At 36.9% G+C, this 18232-nt stretch overlaps 2 protein-coding genes across 2 annotated transcripts; both read right to left on the reverse strand.

The window, feature by feature from the left end:
- Positions 1 to 493: 493 nt before the first annotated feature.
- LOC144448715 (dapdiamide synthesis protein DdaC-like) lies at positions 494 to 2067 on the reverse strand. The gene is made up of 2 exons (XM_078139013.1): positions 1972 to 2067; positions 494 to 1242 (listed from the first exon to the last, which is right to left on the reverse strand). Exons 1-2 carry the CDS (start codon positions 1996 to 1998, stop codon positions 1033 to 1035), a joined length of 237 nt encoding a protein of 78 aa, XP_077995139.1. The 5' UTR covers positions 1999 to 2067; the 3' UTR covers positions 494 to 1032.
- Positions 2068 to 8678: 6611 nt separating this feature from the next.
- LOC144448707 (prostaglandin reductase 1-like) lies at positions 8679 to 17610 on the reverse strand. The gene is made up of 11 exons (XM_078138994.1): positions 17441 to 17610; positions 14457 to 14502; positions 13488 to 13544; positions 12872 to 12983; positions 11979 to 12058; positions 11647 to 11764; positions 10882 to 11034; positions 10239 to 10347; positions 9758 to 9876; positions 9323 to 9458; positions 8679 to 8916 (listed from the first exon to the last, which is right to left on the reverse strand). Exons 1-10 carry the CDS (start codon positions 17544 to 17546, stop codon positions 9348 to 9350), a joined length of 1011 nt encoding a protein of 336 aa, XP_077995120.1. The 5' UTR covers positions 17547 to 17610; the 3' UTR covers positions 8679 to 8916; positions 9323 to 9347.
- Between the last annotated feature and the right edge of the window lie 622 nt (positions 17611 to 18232).

An 18232-nucleotide genomic window follows, 5' to 3' on the forward strand; every position in this document is an offset into this window, starting at 1 on the left:
GCCCCCCTCACTTGGAACAATGTCCCTCTAGAAGTGCGCCAGTCACCCACCCTTGATATTTTTTAAGAAGCGCATTAAGACTTATCTGTTTAGCAGAGCCTACTGTCATCTCTATATACCCACCCTTTTGTTAAGCGCCATTGAACATTACTACGTAGTGAAACATGTGAAAGCATTTATAAGTAACTGACCTACCGTACACACTGATATTAGTTCATGCAGATCATGAGTCGTTCAAATTACTTAGATTTTTGGGATCAACGTATGCACTCTGGTGATATAATTACTGATGGATTTCTTTATCATACATTCTTTAATAGCAAAATATGTGACGTAACAGTGTCACAACTTCATTGCTTCTACGAATGTTGTCTGGTATGGGTTTTTTTCAGTGATAATTATCTATAAAATTTTAAAAGAATAAATCCATCACAGTTATCACCCAAAAGTTGGATTCGATAAGGACAGAAAATATTCCATCATTCCATCGGTTATCAAGATATTGTACCATGATACTGTACCCATTCAACTGACCAATTACAAAGGCTAAAAAGTAGTTTTCTCTGTGTTTGCGGAGTCTCTATTCCTACACGACCATAGTATATAGCTTGGAAGTTGTGACCCGTTTGTATAACAATTAAGATGGGTGAAGATTTATATGGGATTGGAAAAGTACAATGTTCATCCGTGTGAACAACCTAGCATAATGTAGAGGAAGACACACGGTCAAGGAGACATTCACAGAGATAAAAAAAGATTAACAAATTAAACTTTAAAAAATCTACCTACTCCACCATTTTAAAATTGAGCGTAATCGGAACCACACGTTTTTTATTAGGCCTTATGGACATCAACAGAAAACACAACTACCTAAACTAGACACTCACACATGAAAGAAAAATCAAAAGAAAATCTACCTACCCCACATAGTCTAAGATTAAGCGTAATCGAAACCACATAAATGTTTAGGCCTAATTCCTACCCTTCACTAAAAACCTATCTCTACTTAACTCATCTAACCCATTAAACTGACTAATTAAAAAGGCTGGCAAGTATTTTTCTCTGTGTTTGTGGAGTCTCTGTTCCTACACGACCATGCATAGCTTGGAAGTTGTCGAGTAACAAGACATCACCATGTTGCCAATGGAAACCGACTGCTTTTTTCCATTGAGCTATACGAACGTTAGATATTTCCTCGTCAGTGAATTCTTCGCCATCACCATAGCATGAATGGAGAGGATACTGTGAGATATAAATATATATTACATCACATCTTTGCATAACCCATATGTATACAAATTTAGATGGGTGAAGAGTAGTTCTATAGGATTAGTAAAGTAGATGTTCATCCATAACAGCAACGTTTTTAACCTAACACAATGTAGAGGAGTAGATAAGGTTATATACGATACTGTAAAATCAAACAGCTTCAAACACCTATTCATTTCAGAGAGAGAGAGAGAGAGAGAGAGAGAGAGAGAGAGAGAGAGAGAGAGAGAGAGAGAGAGAGAGAGAGAGAGAGAGAGAGAGAGAGAGAGAAGGGGGAACGGACGGATGGACTGACACACATACATATACACATACATACATACATACATACATACATACATACATACATACATATATATATATATATATATATATATATATATATATATATATAATTATATATATATATATATAAGTATAAATATATATATTTAAGATCGTTTTTACCACTAAAGCTAAGATCATTATTAAACGGAATAATGCTTAATTTGGATAACACTGTGCGCTCCACTTCAAAAATGTACATGATGACTCAAATTGTCTATACTTAGTTGAGAACGATGGTGTGTTGACAGTACATTGTCTCACCGTACGGGTTGACCTATGATTACTAACACAATTAAATATTTCTTGGTTTAAAATGTTAAAAGGCAAGAAGAAATAATCTTTCAGTAACTCAAAAAACAAAACTAGTACCTTTACCTTTGTTGGTTCCAACCTTTCATCCATGAAGTCGGGATGGTCATAGTAACAGCTGCAATGGTGGGCGACGACTTGATTAAACCATATAGACTTACCAGTTACTGGGTGATCAATAGTTGCTGGCAGTGTGTAGTGGTATGTTATAGATTTGTCTTCGTGCCATGTGAATTCAAATCCTGAGTAAGAAATTATTGTAAGTGTACAAAGTCCAGTGTGTATTCACCAAGAAATTAGATATCAGAACACGTCCATTAATATGTCGTTAGTTTGTCCGTCTTAAAGTTTAATGACAACGACTATCCCCATTTGTGTATAGTTTGTGTATATTGGGGGGGGGGGGGTTGTGTAAATGAATTCAGTGTAGCCGTGATTATGTTACATTTTTGAAATATAGTGTTGAAAAAACTGTGTAGCTGTCATCTTATTCTCTCAGACTTCTTCAAATTAATGATGTTATTCCGTTTGGTCAAATTGCATGTAGATATAATGATAATGCGATTATAACAGCCTAAAAACAAATTTGTCAATTTGTGTTACGCACTGGTAATACCAGTTAAGGTAAAACGTACTTCGTGTACCAAATTTCGACCAAAGTCATAGTTCCTAAATCTCTGCAAATTCTGACATATTAAAGTGAGCATATGGATAAGGTTTTGGTCTATTTTCTTTTTTTTTAATTTTTAATTTCTAAAAAAAAATTATCACGTGGCTTCCTACTTGATTCAAAATCAAAGTAAAACAACATATGCCAAGTCCTTGTTTGTAACCCAATGCATTGTAAAGGACTTATAAATGTTTGTCATTGTGCATACAATAACAAACTTTTACATATTTTTTGCAATGTATTGAGTTACAAACACAGACTTAGACTGGGTCGATATTTTTGACATTGACATTTCAAGTAGGAAGCCATGATAAAATTGTATTATAAATTAAAAATCAAAAAGAAAAAGCCAATCCTCATCCATATCTCAAATTTAGAGCATGTTCCTTCTCCTTTGCTAATATATTCTTGGTAGTCAACTATCTTGTTTTCAAGAAAATCGACCATCGTTAATTTTTTTTCATCGAGTTAACACAATATTGGATTCTAAGATGACTAAATTTTGGTCTGTATTATAAAATATTGTTCACCAAAATGCAAGCACTGTTTTCTCTTTTAATTTTGATTTAAGAACTGGTTGGAGGCTTTTTGTAAAAATGAACTAACAGGAAGCGTTTGAGACTTTTATTTCTGACTCGCATACTACACTACGTAATTAAATTTAAGGTAAACTACGTTCATTGATAACACTACCTTGTTCTCTGCAGAAACGTTCCACCACATCTTTGTCCTCCGTGTGAAATATATTTTGCCATGGCACGTACTTAGACACAGACTTATCGCCTACATGTCTATGATATCGTACGCCTTTCTTCAGTAACTTGTCTAACACCACTGGGTCCAATGCATCAAGCATACCATCTAGGTGTGCTATTGGTAAATCGCCGCCATTCAAATCTTCTGGTGGTTGTACACAGAAGAATGCAACCTATTTATCAAAAGATTATGTTATAAACGAGTGAGATATCCGAATGTTGTATATGTTTAATCGTCGCCATGGTCGATTAGTGTTGTTTAAAGAATGTTGGTCGCCAGGTGTGCATGTGCAGTGAGGAATTTCGTTTAACACCAAAGTGGCAATAATATGCATGGCAGACATCTTGAATCACACGAAGGACAACGTGGTCTTAAGCTTCAAAAGCATTTCGGGCCATTTTGAATATGGAAATTTTAGCTGCGAATAAAAATTCACGGCTAACATTTAAATAAATTTTTCCACACTGTCATAGAGAACATTCCCTTCATATTACGCAAAAGGGGTACATGAACAATCATGTTGTCCAACTCTCACACGACGAATTTCTTTTCACAAGATTATACACATTTCGAAATTCCTCGAAGGTACTGTATGAAAACCCACCTTCTTTGGATACAATGATTTCAGGTACGACATTTCCGTATGTAGATCAATCGTGAATTGTGGTGGTTCATCACTTGCCGTAAACACATTTTCAGACACCTGTTTTCTATATCCAGCACCCCCCTTGTACTCAATCCCCAGATATCCCATCCCTTCAATCAAAGTGTCGAAATCATTGGGACCTTGCAATGGAAGTCCCCTAAACAAAATGGCGCCTGTAAGAGATATAAATAATCAAAACTTAATGTTCCTTCTACGTGACTTTTTATCGAAAAGTTCTGTCAATGAAGGGAAGCACATTAGTAGTTGGCTAAGGTGTGTTTTGAAGATCGCGCCACCCAGCCGTAGTATTTCAACTGCTCACCTGGAGCATGCATCAAAGAACTATGCAAGCTTTGCTCCAAAGAAATTCATTCATGCATTGTTTCCCTCCAACATATAGAAACCCTACCTACTTCAATTATTTACATATGTTTCTTCTTCTATTGATATTAACCTCCACTTTCTATAGAATTTTGTATTATATTCCAAAGCGTTTCGCAAACAAAATTTGTCGTGAATGTATGTGCCCACTCACTTTCGGCACGGCAAAATGTGAGCGAGCACAATCCAGTAAGCAAATAATGCTTGCGGGTGGACATTGGCAGTTCGGTGATCTTTGACGCCTTTCCTACATTTCCATACAGTAAATGTTTCGAAGCATTGGCGTTGCTGTCGTTCCACTTTTGTTAAAGGCTTACGGCTGTTATTCCATTTTTTGAATAGTGTAGAGGGTGTCATTCAATATACTTAATCCAGTAAAGGGTGTCGTTCTACTGTTTTCACAAAGTAAATGCTGTCATTCAATTTCTGTTATTCCTGTTGGAATTCGTTATAATGTCACCCAAGTATACAATATCTGTTTAAAAAATAGATATATATTTCCCAAAATAATGAAACACAATTATATAGGCCTAAATGAGTAACGTTGTTGCAATGTGTCTGTATGTTTTGTATGACTCATTCTCACCTGCATTTGACAGTATATTATCTGCTGCTTCCCTACATGTCTGGGCCCAATCTCTCACTGCAAAACGCTGGGCTTTCTCAGGATCTTCAGGTCTGAGAACGACTGGGAAATTATTGCTTGGTGGCGAAAGATATAGTGGAAAGTTTGGTTTACTGGAACCAGGAAGGAATTTTCTCGCAGCAAGTGGCGTCGGTGTGTATTGAAGTAGTTTATCGTTAACTTTGAGAGCAGGAGCCCAAACAGACGATGTCGTCGCAACTGTGCGATATTGTGATTCCAAACTTCCTGGAATTTGTTTACTTATCAGGAATAACCTATGTGACCATCTCAACATCTTCCCGGTCTGGATATGAGTCGTCAATCATGAAATGTGAGCGTTGGCTTAACAAGCGAGTTCAGTATACAGGTTGGGTCCCTGTTATTTCGACTGGAAGCTGACCTAAAATCACGTGGCCATTGACATGCCACTCATTATGGATGGCCTTGAAAACCCACTGTACAAAACAGGCAACGTTCTGCTTTAACAATAAAACGTTGGTGTCAGAGATTATGGGTAATGTATGCATATGTGGGAAATTCAAACTGCTGTAAAGAGCACTGACTTTGCCCTCATGTCTTCATCCAATTTTGCACTGAAAAAGTTTCACATGGCTCTCATATTTCATATATACTGTTTGTAAAACTATAGTGATGCAACATGAGTACAAATAACTGACGTTGACCAAGTTTGGTAGCCAATATAGCAGGTTTACCGTCAAACTGACCCAAAATTTGTTTCAAATTTGTCTAGTAAAAACCGTTGGCCAGTTGTCAATTAGGCTTACAAGTTACACAAAGCATGATAAGACACTGTGAATGGTGCAAATAAACAACGTGCGAAATGCCAAATACCGAATGCAAACAATACAAGCGAACAAAAGAGTCTGTGTGCACTCTGTTAGCCCGATATTTTGCCTAAATCAAGCTCACATGTGCGAACGGTACGTGAAAATGATACATTGTTACTGAAATAGAATGACATAAAATGAAACCAAAATGTTTCTCAGTTTGATCGATGTACGTTCTGGGTTGCTATACTCCTTAGTAAAATCACAATTTCATACAACTTTTTGTGCGCGCGACAAGTGTTTCTATCAAGTAGTTGTGTCGTTGACGTACCTATACCTAGTAGGCAGTGATGTATATAATAGCCGGTTACCTACCGGTCACAACGCCCAGCTATAACTTATAAGTATAACCACCTACAAAAGTTTAGTTGTGGGACCGGCTAAGGAAAGTACTAAAACCTGACGACCATTGAAAAAAATTCTAAGGTCGGAAAATTAAATACGAGTTTCCCAAAAGTACTAATAGCAAGTAAAATACCCAAAGTGTAAAAAAAAAGAAATAAATTCATAATTATTTGGAAAACATTTGAGGATTACGCGGTAAAACAAGACTGGCCACGCTATCGCTAGCGAAAGCCTTCGAACTAGTTCCATAGGGACCGGACGTTGAAGGAAGCGCAAAGCGAAGTGTGAGGTCAATGTGACGGCTCATGCTGTATGATGCAACAACACGACGTTTACGTAGAGTATAATTAAATGTTTTCTAAACTTCAGTGGAAAGAAATTTTGTCGATCGGACACTGACTATTTTCAAATTCTTAAAACATCTGAGAAAAATGAAGAGAGGAAGCAAAATGTAGCACTGACAGACAAGATAGACGTACGGTACGTGTACAGGAGCCTGAGGAGGCGAGGAACACCATGTGGTGCAAACTGGACAATGATCGTGCGTGTCACGTATATGGCATCAGATGTAATACATGTAGCTAACCAAATATTCTTGGAATGCAGCCTTTCTTGTAACAAGTATTGGAAATTGTCAGAAACCTGAGGATTTTATGACTGAATGTATTTCGATCAAGAATTCCCATAGTTTCAGTTAAATTTTCTGATGACCCCAAAGCAAGACATGTTTGAAACATTTAGTGCGACATTTGATACTGATAAACGAGTGATATAATTCATAAACAAATCTAACGTTGGCAACTCTTTTATTTCTGTAATGATCATCAAATTTCAAGGACAACTGTCTATGTTGTACACATAGATCATACATCACTGCCTAGTCTAGTTCCTATACCTGTCGACTGTTCTCTACGATCTCTAGCTCTGTGCATGTTGTGGAGATGAACGTAACGCGAACTGACAAGACTACAAGTACAATCATGGAGGCATCATAAATATTTGTTTCATTCAAATTTGAAAGTTGAGAAATCGTTAGACTTAACACAACTGCGGTTTTCCATACATGTACACATTTGCACTCCTCACTTGTTTGTCCTGTTCATAATTGTTTAGTTTAATCGTAGCACTGACTCAAAACTCCACCCCCACCCCCATTCATTGACCACACTGCTAATTTTAACCAAAATGTTTTTTTAAAGGTTTTGAATAATGAAATGTGATAAATGTCATTGGTTTCAAGATAGAAATTAAAAAATGTCATAAAAATGTTTTCAGTACTACAGCTGTTTCTAAACTAGATAACTAATTCAATTCACTTACTACTGGCTATGCTGTCCAGTATATTGCTGACAACATGATAGCCTTGAAAATGAATACATTCCAATACCAAGGAAATGTAATAATAGTTTGATCTGCTGACAAAATTTTACTCGCAGTATACAGTCACTCAATGTGGATACTAGATATTCCAGGTGGGATGTAAAATCTAATTTTCCTCATAACTTTGCACCGTGTCAGTACTATAGAAGTCCTGTCTACAGTAAGTAACCCTTTACTAGATCATCATCAAACAAGTCTGTGTTTATAACTTTGTTTGTCAGTCATTCACATAATATATATTCTCCGAAAATCCGATTAATATTGTGTTCACCTTGGAATATATTTCCTTTTTGGTGGTTTATGGTGTAAAACAATAGCAAGACAAAAGGGGGTTTCACATGTAGCCTGGTAACATGTATTGAACTTGGTGATGGTCACAATGTATCATAGAAGAAGTGAAACACAAACACAGAAAAGCTAATCATTAGTAGAATGATATTCAGTTCTTTGTTCTTTTTCTTATCTACTGTTATGTAAAATGTTGTGTGCGATGGGCTTAGGCCTTAGCATTTGAAATAAACTACTACTATTATATATCTGATCTAATCAACCTGAAAGTGTCATCCAGAGTTCTCCGATCAAATGACAACATCCTACTTCATGTACCACGGAGTAACCGGAAGACCTATGGTGATCGTGCTTTCTCGCGTACCGCCCCCCTCACTTGGAACAATGTCCCTCTAGAAGTGCGCCAGTCACCCACCCTTGATATTTTTTAAGAAGCGCATTAAGACTTATCTGTTTAGCAGAGCCTACTGACATCTCTATATACCCACCCTTTTGTTAAGCGCCATTGAACATTGCTACGTAGTGGAGTTTGGCGCTATATAAATCTCTTTGATTGATTGATTGATTGATTGATTGATTGATTGATTGATTGATTGATTGATAGCAACCTAACAGCTGGCTAAACGTAATATTCATGCCATTCCAAGATATTGTATGTTTCATAACTACATTATCAGTTGTAACATTGCTTAATACAGAAGGCACACATATTTACATATCAAACCTCAAAATATGACACGAGATCTGAAACGTTGATGACACAAGAGTACACACCGTGTTCTCTTTTTATTGGCAAGGAGTAAATAACCATGACATAACAAATAGTACATGAAAAATACACAGAGTTTGCTAACGATGGGTATGGTTCAAACTATAGTTAGCATTTACACATTGTTTGTATTTCAATACATGGTATGTGCAACATAAAGTATTTCCATATTGAGTAATGGCTATTGATAAAAATGCAATGAAGTAACAGTCATCTCCAAAATATATTGTTCTTAATTTGGTAGTTGATGTTTTTTTTTATCTTCCCACTATCAGACACAGCCATGTACCCACATCTACAGATCTGAAAGAAAAATATATTAGAGTTAAATACCACCAACACCCCAATTACCATTAGTATTGTTTCCCATAATGGGTCAATTCCCATAAATTCATGGGTCAATGGCCCTGTGGGATTTCTACATTGCTGTCAAAGAGCAATATACACGTTTCTATTACATTCACTTGTCAGCACAACAATATGTTTTACTACCAATGCATGAAAGTCTTCTACCTCTAATAGTCAAGGGTGTCCACTGACTCGGTGAAAGGATTTCACCTTGTGATATATAATACCCATAATGAGGTTTGTAATTGAAATTAATACATGTTTATCAACAATAATGTGAAATGTATGATGTCTCTTGTGCATCCAAATATAAGCAATATGTAATTATTGAAATAAATGCCTTGTACATATGACAAAGTACCTTATAAGAATATGTAGCCTAGCTTTTATGCTTTCACCATAGCTTTACCAATATGCTGTCCAGTGAACAAACCAATGAAGGCCTTGGCCATATTTGGGAAACCTTCTGTAATAGCATCCTTGTACTTCAGTTTTCCCTGTATGGAAGAACAAAGGGAGCGTGAGAGCAATTCTGAAGAAAATGGGTCTAAACATATGTTTGGAAATCCACCTTCGCTCAATTACCTACCATACTTCCTCACTATTTTACCACATTGCAGATTCTGATGTATACGTCTTTGGAACGATTATGCAAAAAAAGCTATTTTCAAAGACCTAGTACTGACAGGGATTAAAATGTTGCTGTTATGAGCGGCAGCGGTAACACTATAAAGATAGACCCTTCTGACTGTAATAATCGACCCTCAATGACTTCAAAAGCATCTAACTCACACACCTGTTTTACCCATTGGTGAAGTTCTTGGTATGCAGTGGGAAACTTCTTGGCATGTGCAAAGTATAAATGTCCCTTGACAGTGAGCGCCTTCCATAAGATGTTGTTTTCTGGAGCAGTAACTATAAATGGAAGAAATGATGATGATTTATAACAATTATCATATCTATTGCTAGATGCTCGGAGAATGGTGTCATCACTTTTAAATTATGTTACTTTTACCATTTTACGAAACCTTTACAGACTTTACTATCTTTATGGAAGTAAAAGAATAAACATATTTTGATATTCATTTTGTTTGGATGTAAGAAAAGACCATAAGAACGATTTTTGGTTAAAACCTATGTACTTGTATTCTCATTTTGGTTTGCCTTTTATCAATATGCCATGAGAGTATCTATCTATTTATGTTACACTCAGTTAGTTCTTATATGTTGGTAAGTTGGTTAGTTATCGGGTTTTCAACTTCAGTTTAGAAAATTACCTTTGTCCATATCATCTGGCTTGTTGTATTGTGAAATAAGACCACACACTGCTACACGACCACCATTATTAAGATGGTTCCATACTGTGCTTGAAAATGATCCTCCAACCTGGTGATAACAAACGAAATGTAAGAATTTGCTTTATGTCAACGACACCAATTCACATGATTTTCTTATATCCACGAGGGGCTATATATGTAGATATTGTTCCCTAATATGTGTCTTCGCTCAGCCAAGGCAAATATGAATGACCTAAGGGGCCTTGTCACTACGAGGGTTACTCACCTACTATACTAACCAGTAGGTGAGCATTGACAAGACCTTAAGGTCACGAGTATTTTACAAATGTCTGAAGAACAGCGTTAGGAAAAGGAAAAATATAACTATACCTCGACAAGCATATGCTATGACAAATCAGAGAAAATAATGGCGATTTTTGAATCATTTGATATCTTAAGCACTACAGAACCAATGACATAAACGTGAGTTGTCGTGACGTAGGATGACCAGGAAATACTCAATATTTTGTGTTCGAACTAGCTCAACTTGGCTTGTACATGGTATGATAGTCATATTATCAATGGTATTGAACAACTTTCAAACTGTTGGTTGTTCATTATATAACTTAATGTGCATACTTACATTATCGAAGTAGCAATCAATACCGTTGGGAGCAGCTCTCTTCAGAGCTTCATCTAAATTTTCTGTCTTGTAGTTGAAGACCTCATCAAAGCCAAGATCTTTAAGGAACTTTATCTTTTCTTCAGAACCAGCACAGCCAATAACCTTGGCGCCCTTATGAATAATAAATATGGTCATAGTCAATTAAGTAGGTCGATAAGCAGTTGAATTGTGCTTGCTGAAATGGTAGGCTGAATGATTAAATTCAATTCAATTCAATAGTACTTTATTCATCCCAGACATGGGCAATTAAAGGTGTGGCTCAAATACAATACATCAATATATCAAAAAAATACAAACAAATATACAAAACAATATACAAAAATGTATACAGAGACACAGAACGATACTAAGACAATCATTATCACTCACAAAGTTTACGAATCATTCATAAGCCGCACAGCGGTGGGAATGAATGACAACTTGCGCCGGTTTGACCTGCAAGCCGGGCATCTAAAACGACGACCAGAGGGAAGTATGTCGAACTCTGTAGATAAAACATGATTACTTTTATAGATAAATCGGTGGGTGGGCTGGTGGTGATGTGACAATTGATGGATGATGTGAGCGGATGGATGGATGGATGGATGGAACCAACCACTGACCCACCCATCCTACAATTGTATACTAACCTACTGACTAAATGTGTCCTATTTCATTGACGGTAATAGAAATATAGTATTCTGACATACAAATAAAATGATTGTAAGTGAAAGACAACTTTACCTTAATCTTAGCAATCTGTCCAACAAGACTTCCTACAGCTCCAGCTGCTGAATTCACAAAGACAGTCTCTCCCTCTTTGGGTTGACAGATCTCAAGAAGTCCAAAGTAAGCAGTCAATCTGTGGGTAATGAAATTTCAAAGAAATATAGATTTCAAAATCAGTCTCGTCATAAGTAGCTTCTTCGAATTCTTCAATTGAATCGACATTTCAATATCTTTTCATTTCAAACATGTATACAGCCTGAAAACTTTATGGGTGTTATGTCATTATTTTTGTAATTTTGTTATCTCCATAGTGCAATACAAAAGTCAGAATAAGATATTTCACTCACGCTACCATTCCTATCGAGTTCATTGCTTGTGAAATTGGTATGCCTTCAGCAAACTCCACCTTACGTAATGCTCCACCAGTCTGAAAAAGAAGAACCCCAGTAATATTAATTTGCTCGTAAAATCAGCTATCTCTATCTGGAACATACAGTTGTTGGAGAAGAGTACACACATGCAAAAAAAAAAGAGGTAGATCTCTCCCTCTACCATATCTAACATGATATTTGGTTGAGGATGTAACACGTGGTCTACACGTGGTCTAAAATGTTCACTTCGGGAATATGGTCTTGGTGTTCCATTTTCTTACTACATAAAAGAGGTTCAAGAAAATGGAAAACCAACACCATGGTCAGGTAGTGGTAATAGTAAGGTGGTATAACGTAGCCAGAACACAGAATGCCCAGAAAGGGATATAGGTGGTAATGATATAGTGCATCCCACGATGAATGTTCTGATTACGGAGCTTTGCAATTATTAAGGCCTGGCACAAACCTATATCGACACAATGGCCATATACTATTGCTTTCACTGTACATCAAAGAAAAAGTTAAAAGACTAGTGTATATTTCTTACAATATTCGCATTAGTAAGAATCTCATAACTCTAAACTTGGTTTTTATATGTCGATTTTTCAATCAGTGTTTACGATTAGTTTTCGTAGAAAAGCTCAAACCAAATGTCCACAAATGGATATTATCCGTTAGGAACATACAATCCATTGTAGAATATGTAGCAGTATAGGATTAAACCACCAGTCCTTTATACAGCTGGATGTCTGGGGCACAACTTGTGCAAGGACAAATGGCCTTTCAGAAACAATGTCAGTGGGAAGGCTCGAACCAACAACTAGTGACTACCCGAACTACTCGACCGAGAAATGTAAAGATATACTTACTCCTGGAAAGAAGTCTGGTTCTTCCCCAGTAGAGATACTGTAGTCGACCCAGCCAGCACGACATGTCACTACAGTACCAACAGGGTAAGCAGCATTCTTGCTCTCAACAACTCTGATAAAATGATGAAAAATGTTTGCGGAAGATTAACAACTAAAACTATGTTTTGTACTATTAAATCAGTGATGTTGAAACTAAACGTCAGGCTAGAAACATTGAAATAATTCTTTTCGCAGTCAAAATTATTAGTTTTAACAAAGACGGTGCAAAGTTACAAAGAAAATGATCGGAAGTCGTCTTACGTAAATATACCCCGAGGACTATTACTATTTGTCACCAACCTCACACTACACGCGCACCATGTTTATGACCACAACTATCATAATTTTGCATGGCAAGGGTTAAAAATCTTAATTATTTTTTTTTCAAGTTGCTGAGTTGTACCATGCGCAGATTAATTAATGCGTAATTGCATTTGGCGTTCCTTTCCTTAAAATTATCATTCTTAACATTGAATAGTGTAGCCAATGTCATGGGATAAATATGTATATCACAATAACAAAATACCCACAAACAATCCTATTCCAAAGCTATCCAAAATAGAATGTACAATCTTACCGTGCGATCTGTTCTGCGGGCATGGTATCCCCTATAGCAAGCGTACCCGAAATAGGCCTACAAGGAAGTATTACATAGGTATGATAAAGACCTCACATCTAAAATAATTACGGCAATGGCAGATCACCTGTGTGAAAGCTTACACGGACACGAACTATAGCAATTATTACAACATGTTTATATGTTAAGTTATCAACGGATATTGATGTAAATACATGCGGAGTTGGAATCAGGATGTTCTTTTTTCTGATTCAAGTAGTAACTTTACCTCAAGTGAGGGCGCATTCACGTTTTCAACTTGAATCTTCATTCAGCGTTTACACTAACTTAATTACAGGGCGGTTGACGATCCACAGTAACCAAGACATGTAATTATCCACTAGTGTAACCCACTATATGCTATAATTGTATAGTACTTTTAATTTTGCGGACATCTACCGATAGCTGTTTTTCCATTGTAATATTTGGCATGTCTTTATACCCAGCTGAGATATCCATACAGTATATGATAGTCAAATCAAACATATATTCTGTTAGTCGTTTGTTGTATTTCTTGATCGTGAAAAATGAAATTACCAACAATCGTAAATTAACACCGTGCACAATTTCAAGCAATCAAACAAACAAACAAACAAATAAACAAACACAAATAAACAATCAAAAAGACCACGCCCTTAGCAACGCTCAAGGGATGCTGTACATTGCACATATAGTAAGAGGGATGGGTAGGTGAGTGGATAAACATTCACAAAAATGTATGCAAATATACCTAGCAACAAGACCACATCCATACAAGATTCACATGATATAAAATATTTAAAAAATATAAACAGGGATTAGTAGGAAGTGAATAAACATTCAAAAATGTTTGTAAATATGCCTAGAAACAAGACTACGTCCATAGCAACAGTTAAATGATAATGAAAATCGCCAGTTGTTTATCTTAAACATGACAATAACAGTTCATACCTCATGTACGGATCCACGGACACATATTCAGCTTTCAGGAGTATCTCTGAAAAAATAGAAAAACAAATTTCGAAAGTCAAAAAGATGAAAATTAGTGATAGTGATTTTCATTTAATAATCAGCAGGTAATTTCATTTCATTTTGAGGAAGTGATGTGCTATTAGTAACATGATAATCTATACAAAAGAGGATGCAATGAGGGAAGTGAAAAATGTCCTCGGGTTCCATATCCCGACGTTATGTAATTTTTCCCTTCCGATCAGTAACCATTTTATTTCTTGCGAGAAATATTGAGAAAATGGCATGAAAATCAGACATTAAAAAGATAACATGATGAATGTACATGTAATAACCGCGATAAATTAAATCATTGTATAGACAATGTCAAGTCTCTCCTTCCTAATAGTATGTACGGTTCATTATTACTGCCTTTCGTAGTTGGGGCGGGTTTTTTTACATTTTCCACTTACATCGATAAGTAATAGTTATAACATAACCTTTTTGCCATTTTCATTTGGCCCTTTTCTCTGTTAATTCGTCTTTTTATTTTTTTTCTCTCTCTCTCCCTCTCTCTCTCTCTCTCCCTCTCTCTCCCTCCCTCCCTCCCCCCCCCCTCTCTCCCTCTCTCTCTCTCTCTCTCTCTCTCTCTCTCTCTCTCTCTCTCTCTCTCTCTCTCTCTCTCTCTCTCTCTCTCTCTCTCTCTCTCTCTCTCTCTCTCTCTCTCTATAACATGTTTTTCATGTTTTTTACAAATTTCTGAAGACAAATTTGCCAACCTAATACCAGAACAGGATTAGGAATGAACACATTTGGTAATTATTAAAAAAATTCTGTTTTCCCCATTTTTACATCCATTGATGGTTTATATCACCATATCACAGTATTAGTGTTACTTTGTAGTAGTTTGCCGACAGTTGATCTGCCAACGTTGTAGTTCAAATGAGCAACTCAAATTGATATGAGACGACAACAACAGGAAATCTTTCTGCTAATGTGTCCCTTTCATATTCTCCTCCAAAATTGCCGTCTAAATTCTCTTTAAAGGTTGGAAAGATTAAGTCGGGACCTATTTGCAATAATAGTATTAATTGTAGGCTTTAATGGAATCTCAGCTGATCTCAGTTGGATAATAGGCTGTGACTGTATATTATATAACACCACACATCTTCAGAAGGGTAGAAACACGTGACTGGCAACTGATTCGAATATAAGTGTGTGTAATTTTACAAATTATGTGTTGCTCGTTACCAGAACTTCTATTCGAGCCTCTGACAGCTATGAGCGTGATATCGTATTGACCGTATTCTGTACTAGAGATATTACGTAATAAACTAACATGGCGTGATAGATTAATATAACAGCTGCAAGGAATTGGCCTTGAATAATTAAGTAGTCCAGGAGTATTTAGGAAGCAATCATACAGATAGATGGGCATATGCACTCTCTTTTGTCATTTTACATTTTTCTGACATGAAGCAGTGCAGACACATTACATAATTTATTGTGTGTACATTTGGACAAGATATGTCGGTACAGTACATTACCGAGTAGGATAATTACTCAGTAGCCTACCCACAGGCATTTGTTTCCCGAGTTATGGCTCAGAATATTTCTATCAGAATACAATAAAATGACGATAATATCGTTAATATTGACGTATTAAACCAACACTGTATGAAAGGGGTAAAATTACACATGTTTCTGTGATCGCGCAGTTTCACTAAATGCGAAGGAAGACACAAGGTATGAAAGGCAGCCGCCATTACCGTACGTAAACATGAACGTTCAACCGGCCGTTGTACTGGGCAAACATTTCGAAGATTTTACCTTCCATCACTTCCTGGTTCCCAAATTTAATAATCTTCCGATAAATCGCGTCGTTGTTACAATCGGACCACGCTTACCAAAGATATCAACGGATTTCTAACGCCATGTAGGGGAATTGGAGCAGATAAATTTTTTCTAACTATCTTCCGAGAACGTGATTGGATACCGATGTTTACATGTTAAATGCAGAGCCGTTATCGGCCGTAACATGTGCTGCTGTTACATAAAGGGCTAGGACAATATGCAAAATAGGTAGTTAGAAAAAATTTATCTGCTCCAATTCCCCTACATGGCGTTAGAAATCCGTTGATATCTTTGGTAAGCGTGGTCCGATTGTAACAACGACGCGATTTATCGGAAGATTATTAAATTTGGGAACCAGGAAGTGATGGAAGGCAAAATCTTCGAAATGTTTGCCCAGTACAACGGCCGGTTGAACGTTCATGTTTACGTACGGTAATGGCGGCTGCCTTTCATACCTTGTGTCTTCCTTCGCATTTAGTGAAACTGCGCGATCACAGAAACATGTGTAATTTTACCCCTTTCATACAGTGTTGATTTAATACGTCAGTATTAACGATATTATCGTCATTTTATTGTATTCTGATAGAAATATTCTGAGCCATAACTCGGGAAACAAATGCCTGTGAGCCTACCCTAAACCCCCCCCCCCGGGGGGGATGCCCTAACCATTCAAAGTCAAAGCATTTATTAAACTGAACGTCTTGTTAATTAAATAACAAATAATGTGCATGCTTTTACTGTGGCATTGCTCGCAACATCATCTTATTCCAAATGATCGGTTTCGCCGTGCGGTCACGTGTCCCACGCACATGACACAGCGGTTTTATATAGGAGTTGAAAGATGCTGGCAGTAAAGTACCACCATTTCTAAGTCAGTGTAACAAAGCGTTTGTACGATGTGTGCACGGCGACGATGCTAACTTCAAGTCGGCGTCCTTCCCCGTTGCATCGTATAAATTGATAACATCAGCTTCTCTCGCTCCCTGAAAACTGTTTCAACTGATGTACGTAAATCCAACCAAATATTAAATACACGATGTCAATCTAACATGGCGTGCTTATGCAACCTCAGAGTCAGACGCCATCACGGACGCCATGATTCATCATACATTAACCGTTACGTCACCACTCACCTCCATCCTTTATCGGGGGTAGTTCTTCCGCCTCCAGTCTTAAATCAGAATCCTTCGGTACGCCATCAAAATGCTTTGCAAGCACGAACTTTTGCTTTTTGACCATGTTGCCGTGATTTAAAAGAGCTAAAATGGGTCACTTTGTGAAGATATTGCGAGGACGTACAGACTGACGACACACTGAAAGTGAACTAATTAGGCACCTAGTGTGTCACTTTATATCGTTTTTGATACTGCCTCATTTGCATATACATGACCTTTCATTGAAATTGTAGCACTTCTGTTTCAACGTTTAATAATTCATTTAAAATCTGTGTGACGATCCAAGAAATGTTTAGTTAACATTCAATAAACTTTTTCGTGCTTGCCAATTGAATTTGTCATAAATGTACGTTAGGCCTTAGGAAGATGTGCACATTCATTAAATCGTGAACATTTGCATTGTCAGCCCAGCCGTACAGTTGGCGTTGGGAACCTGGTGGGATTGAGGTTGCAATGTGATACAAATGTAATCCTGTGCTCTTATAGAGTGAGAGGGTGCAGTGAATTGCATGTTCCAGAGGGAGTTGAGGAAGTATGAATGGCCAGGTTATATTATACCAGGTTACTAAATAATTGTAAAGCGCTTTTGAGGACAGCGTGGGAAAGCTCCATTCAAAAAACTAATGTCATTATTAACATTAAAATATTGTAAAATCAAACCTAACCGACCCACTGTTAATTCAGTTATCTTCTGTGGTCGGGGATACACTGGCAAACACATTCCACCCCAAAGCATCACCAACTCATTTA

Source organism: Glandiceps talaboti, chromosome 17 (genome assembly GCF_964340395.1).
Source record: "Glandiceps talaboti chromosome 17, keGlaTala1.1, whole genome shotgun sequence".
Lineage (NCBI taxonomy): Eukaryota > Metazoa > Hemichordata > Enteropneusta > Spengelidae > Glandiceps > Glandiceps talaboti.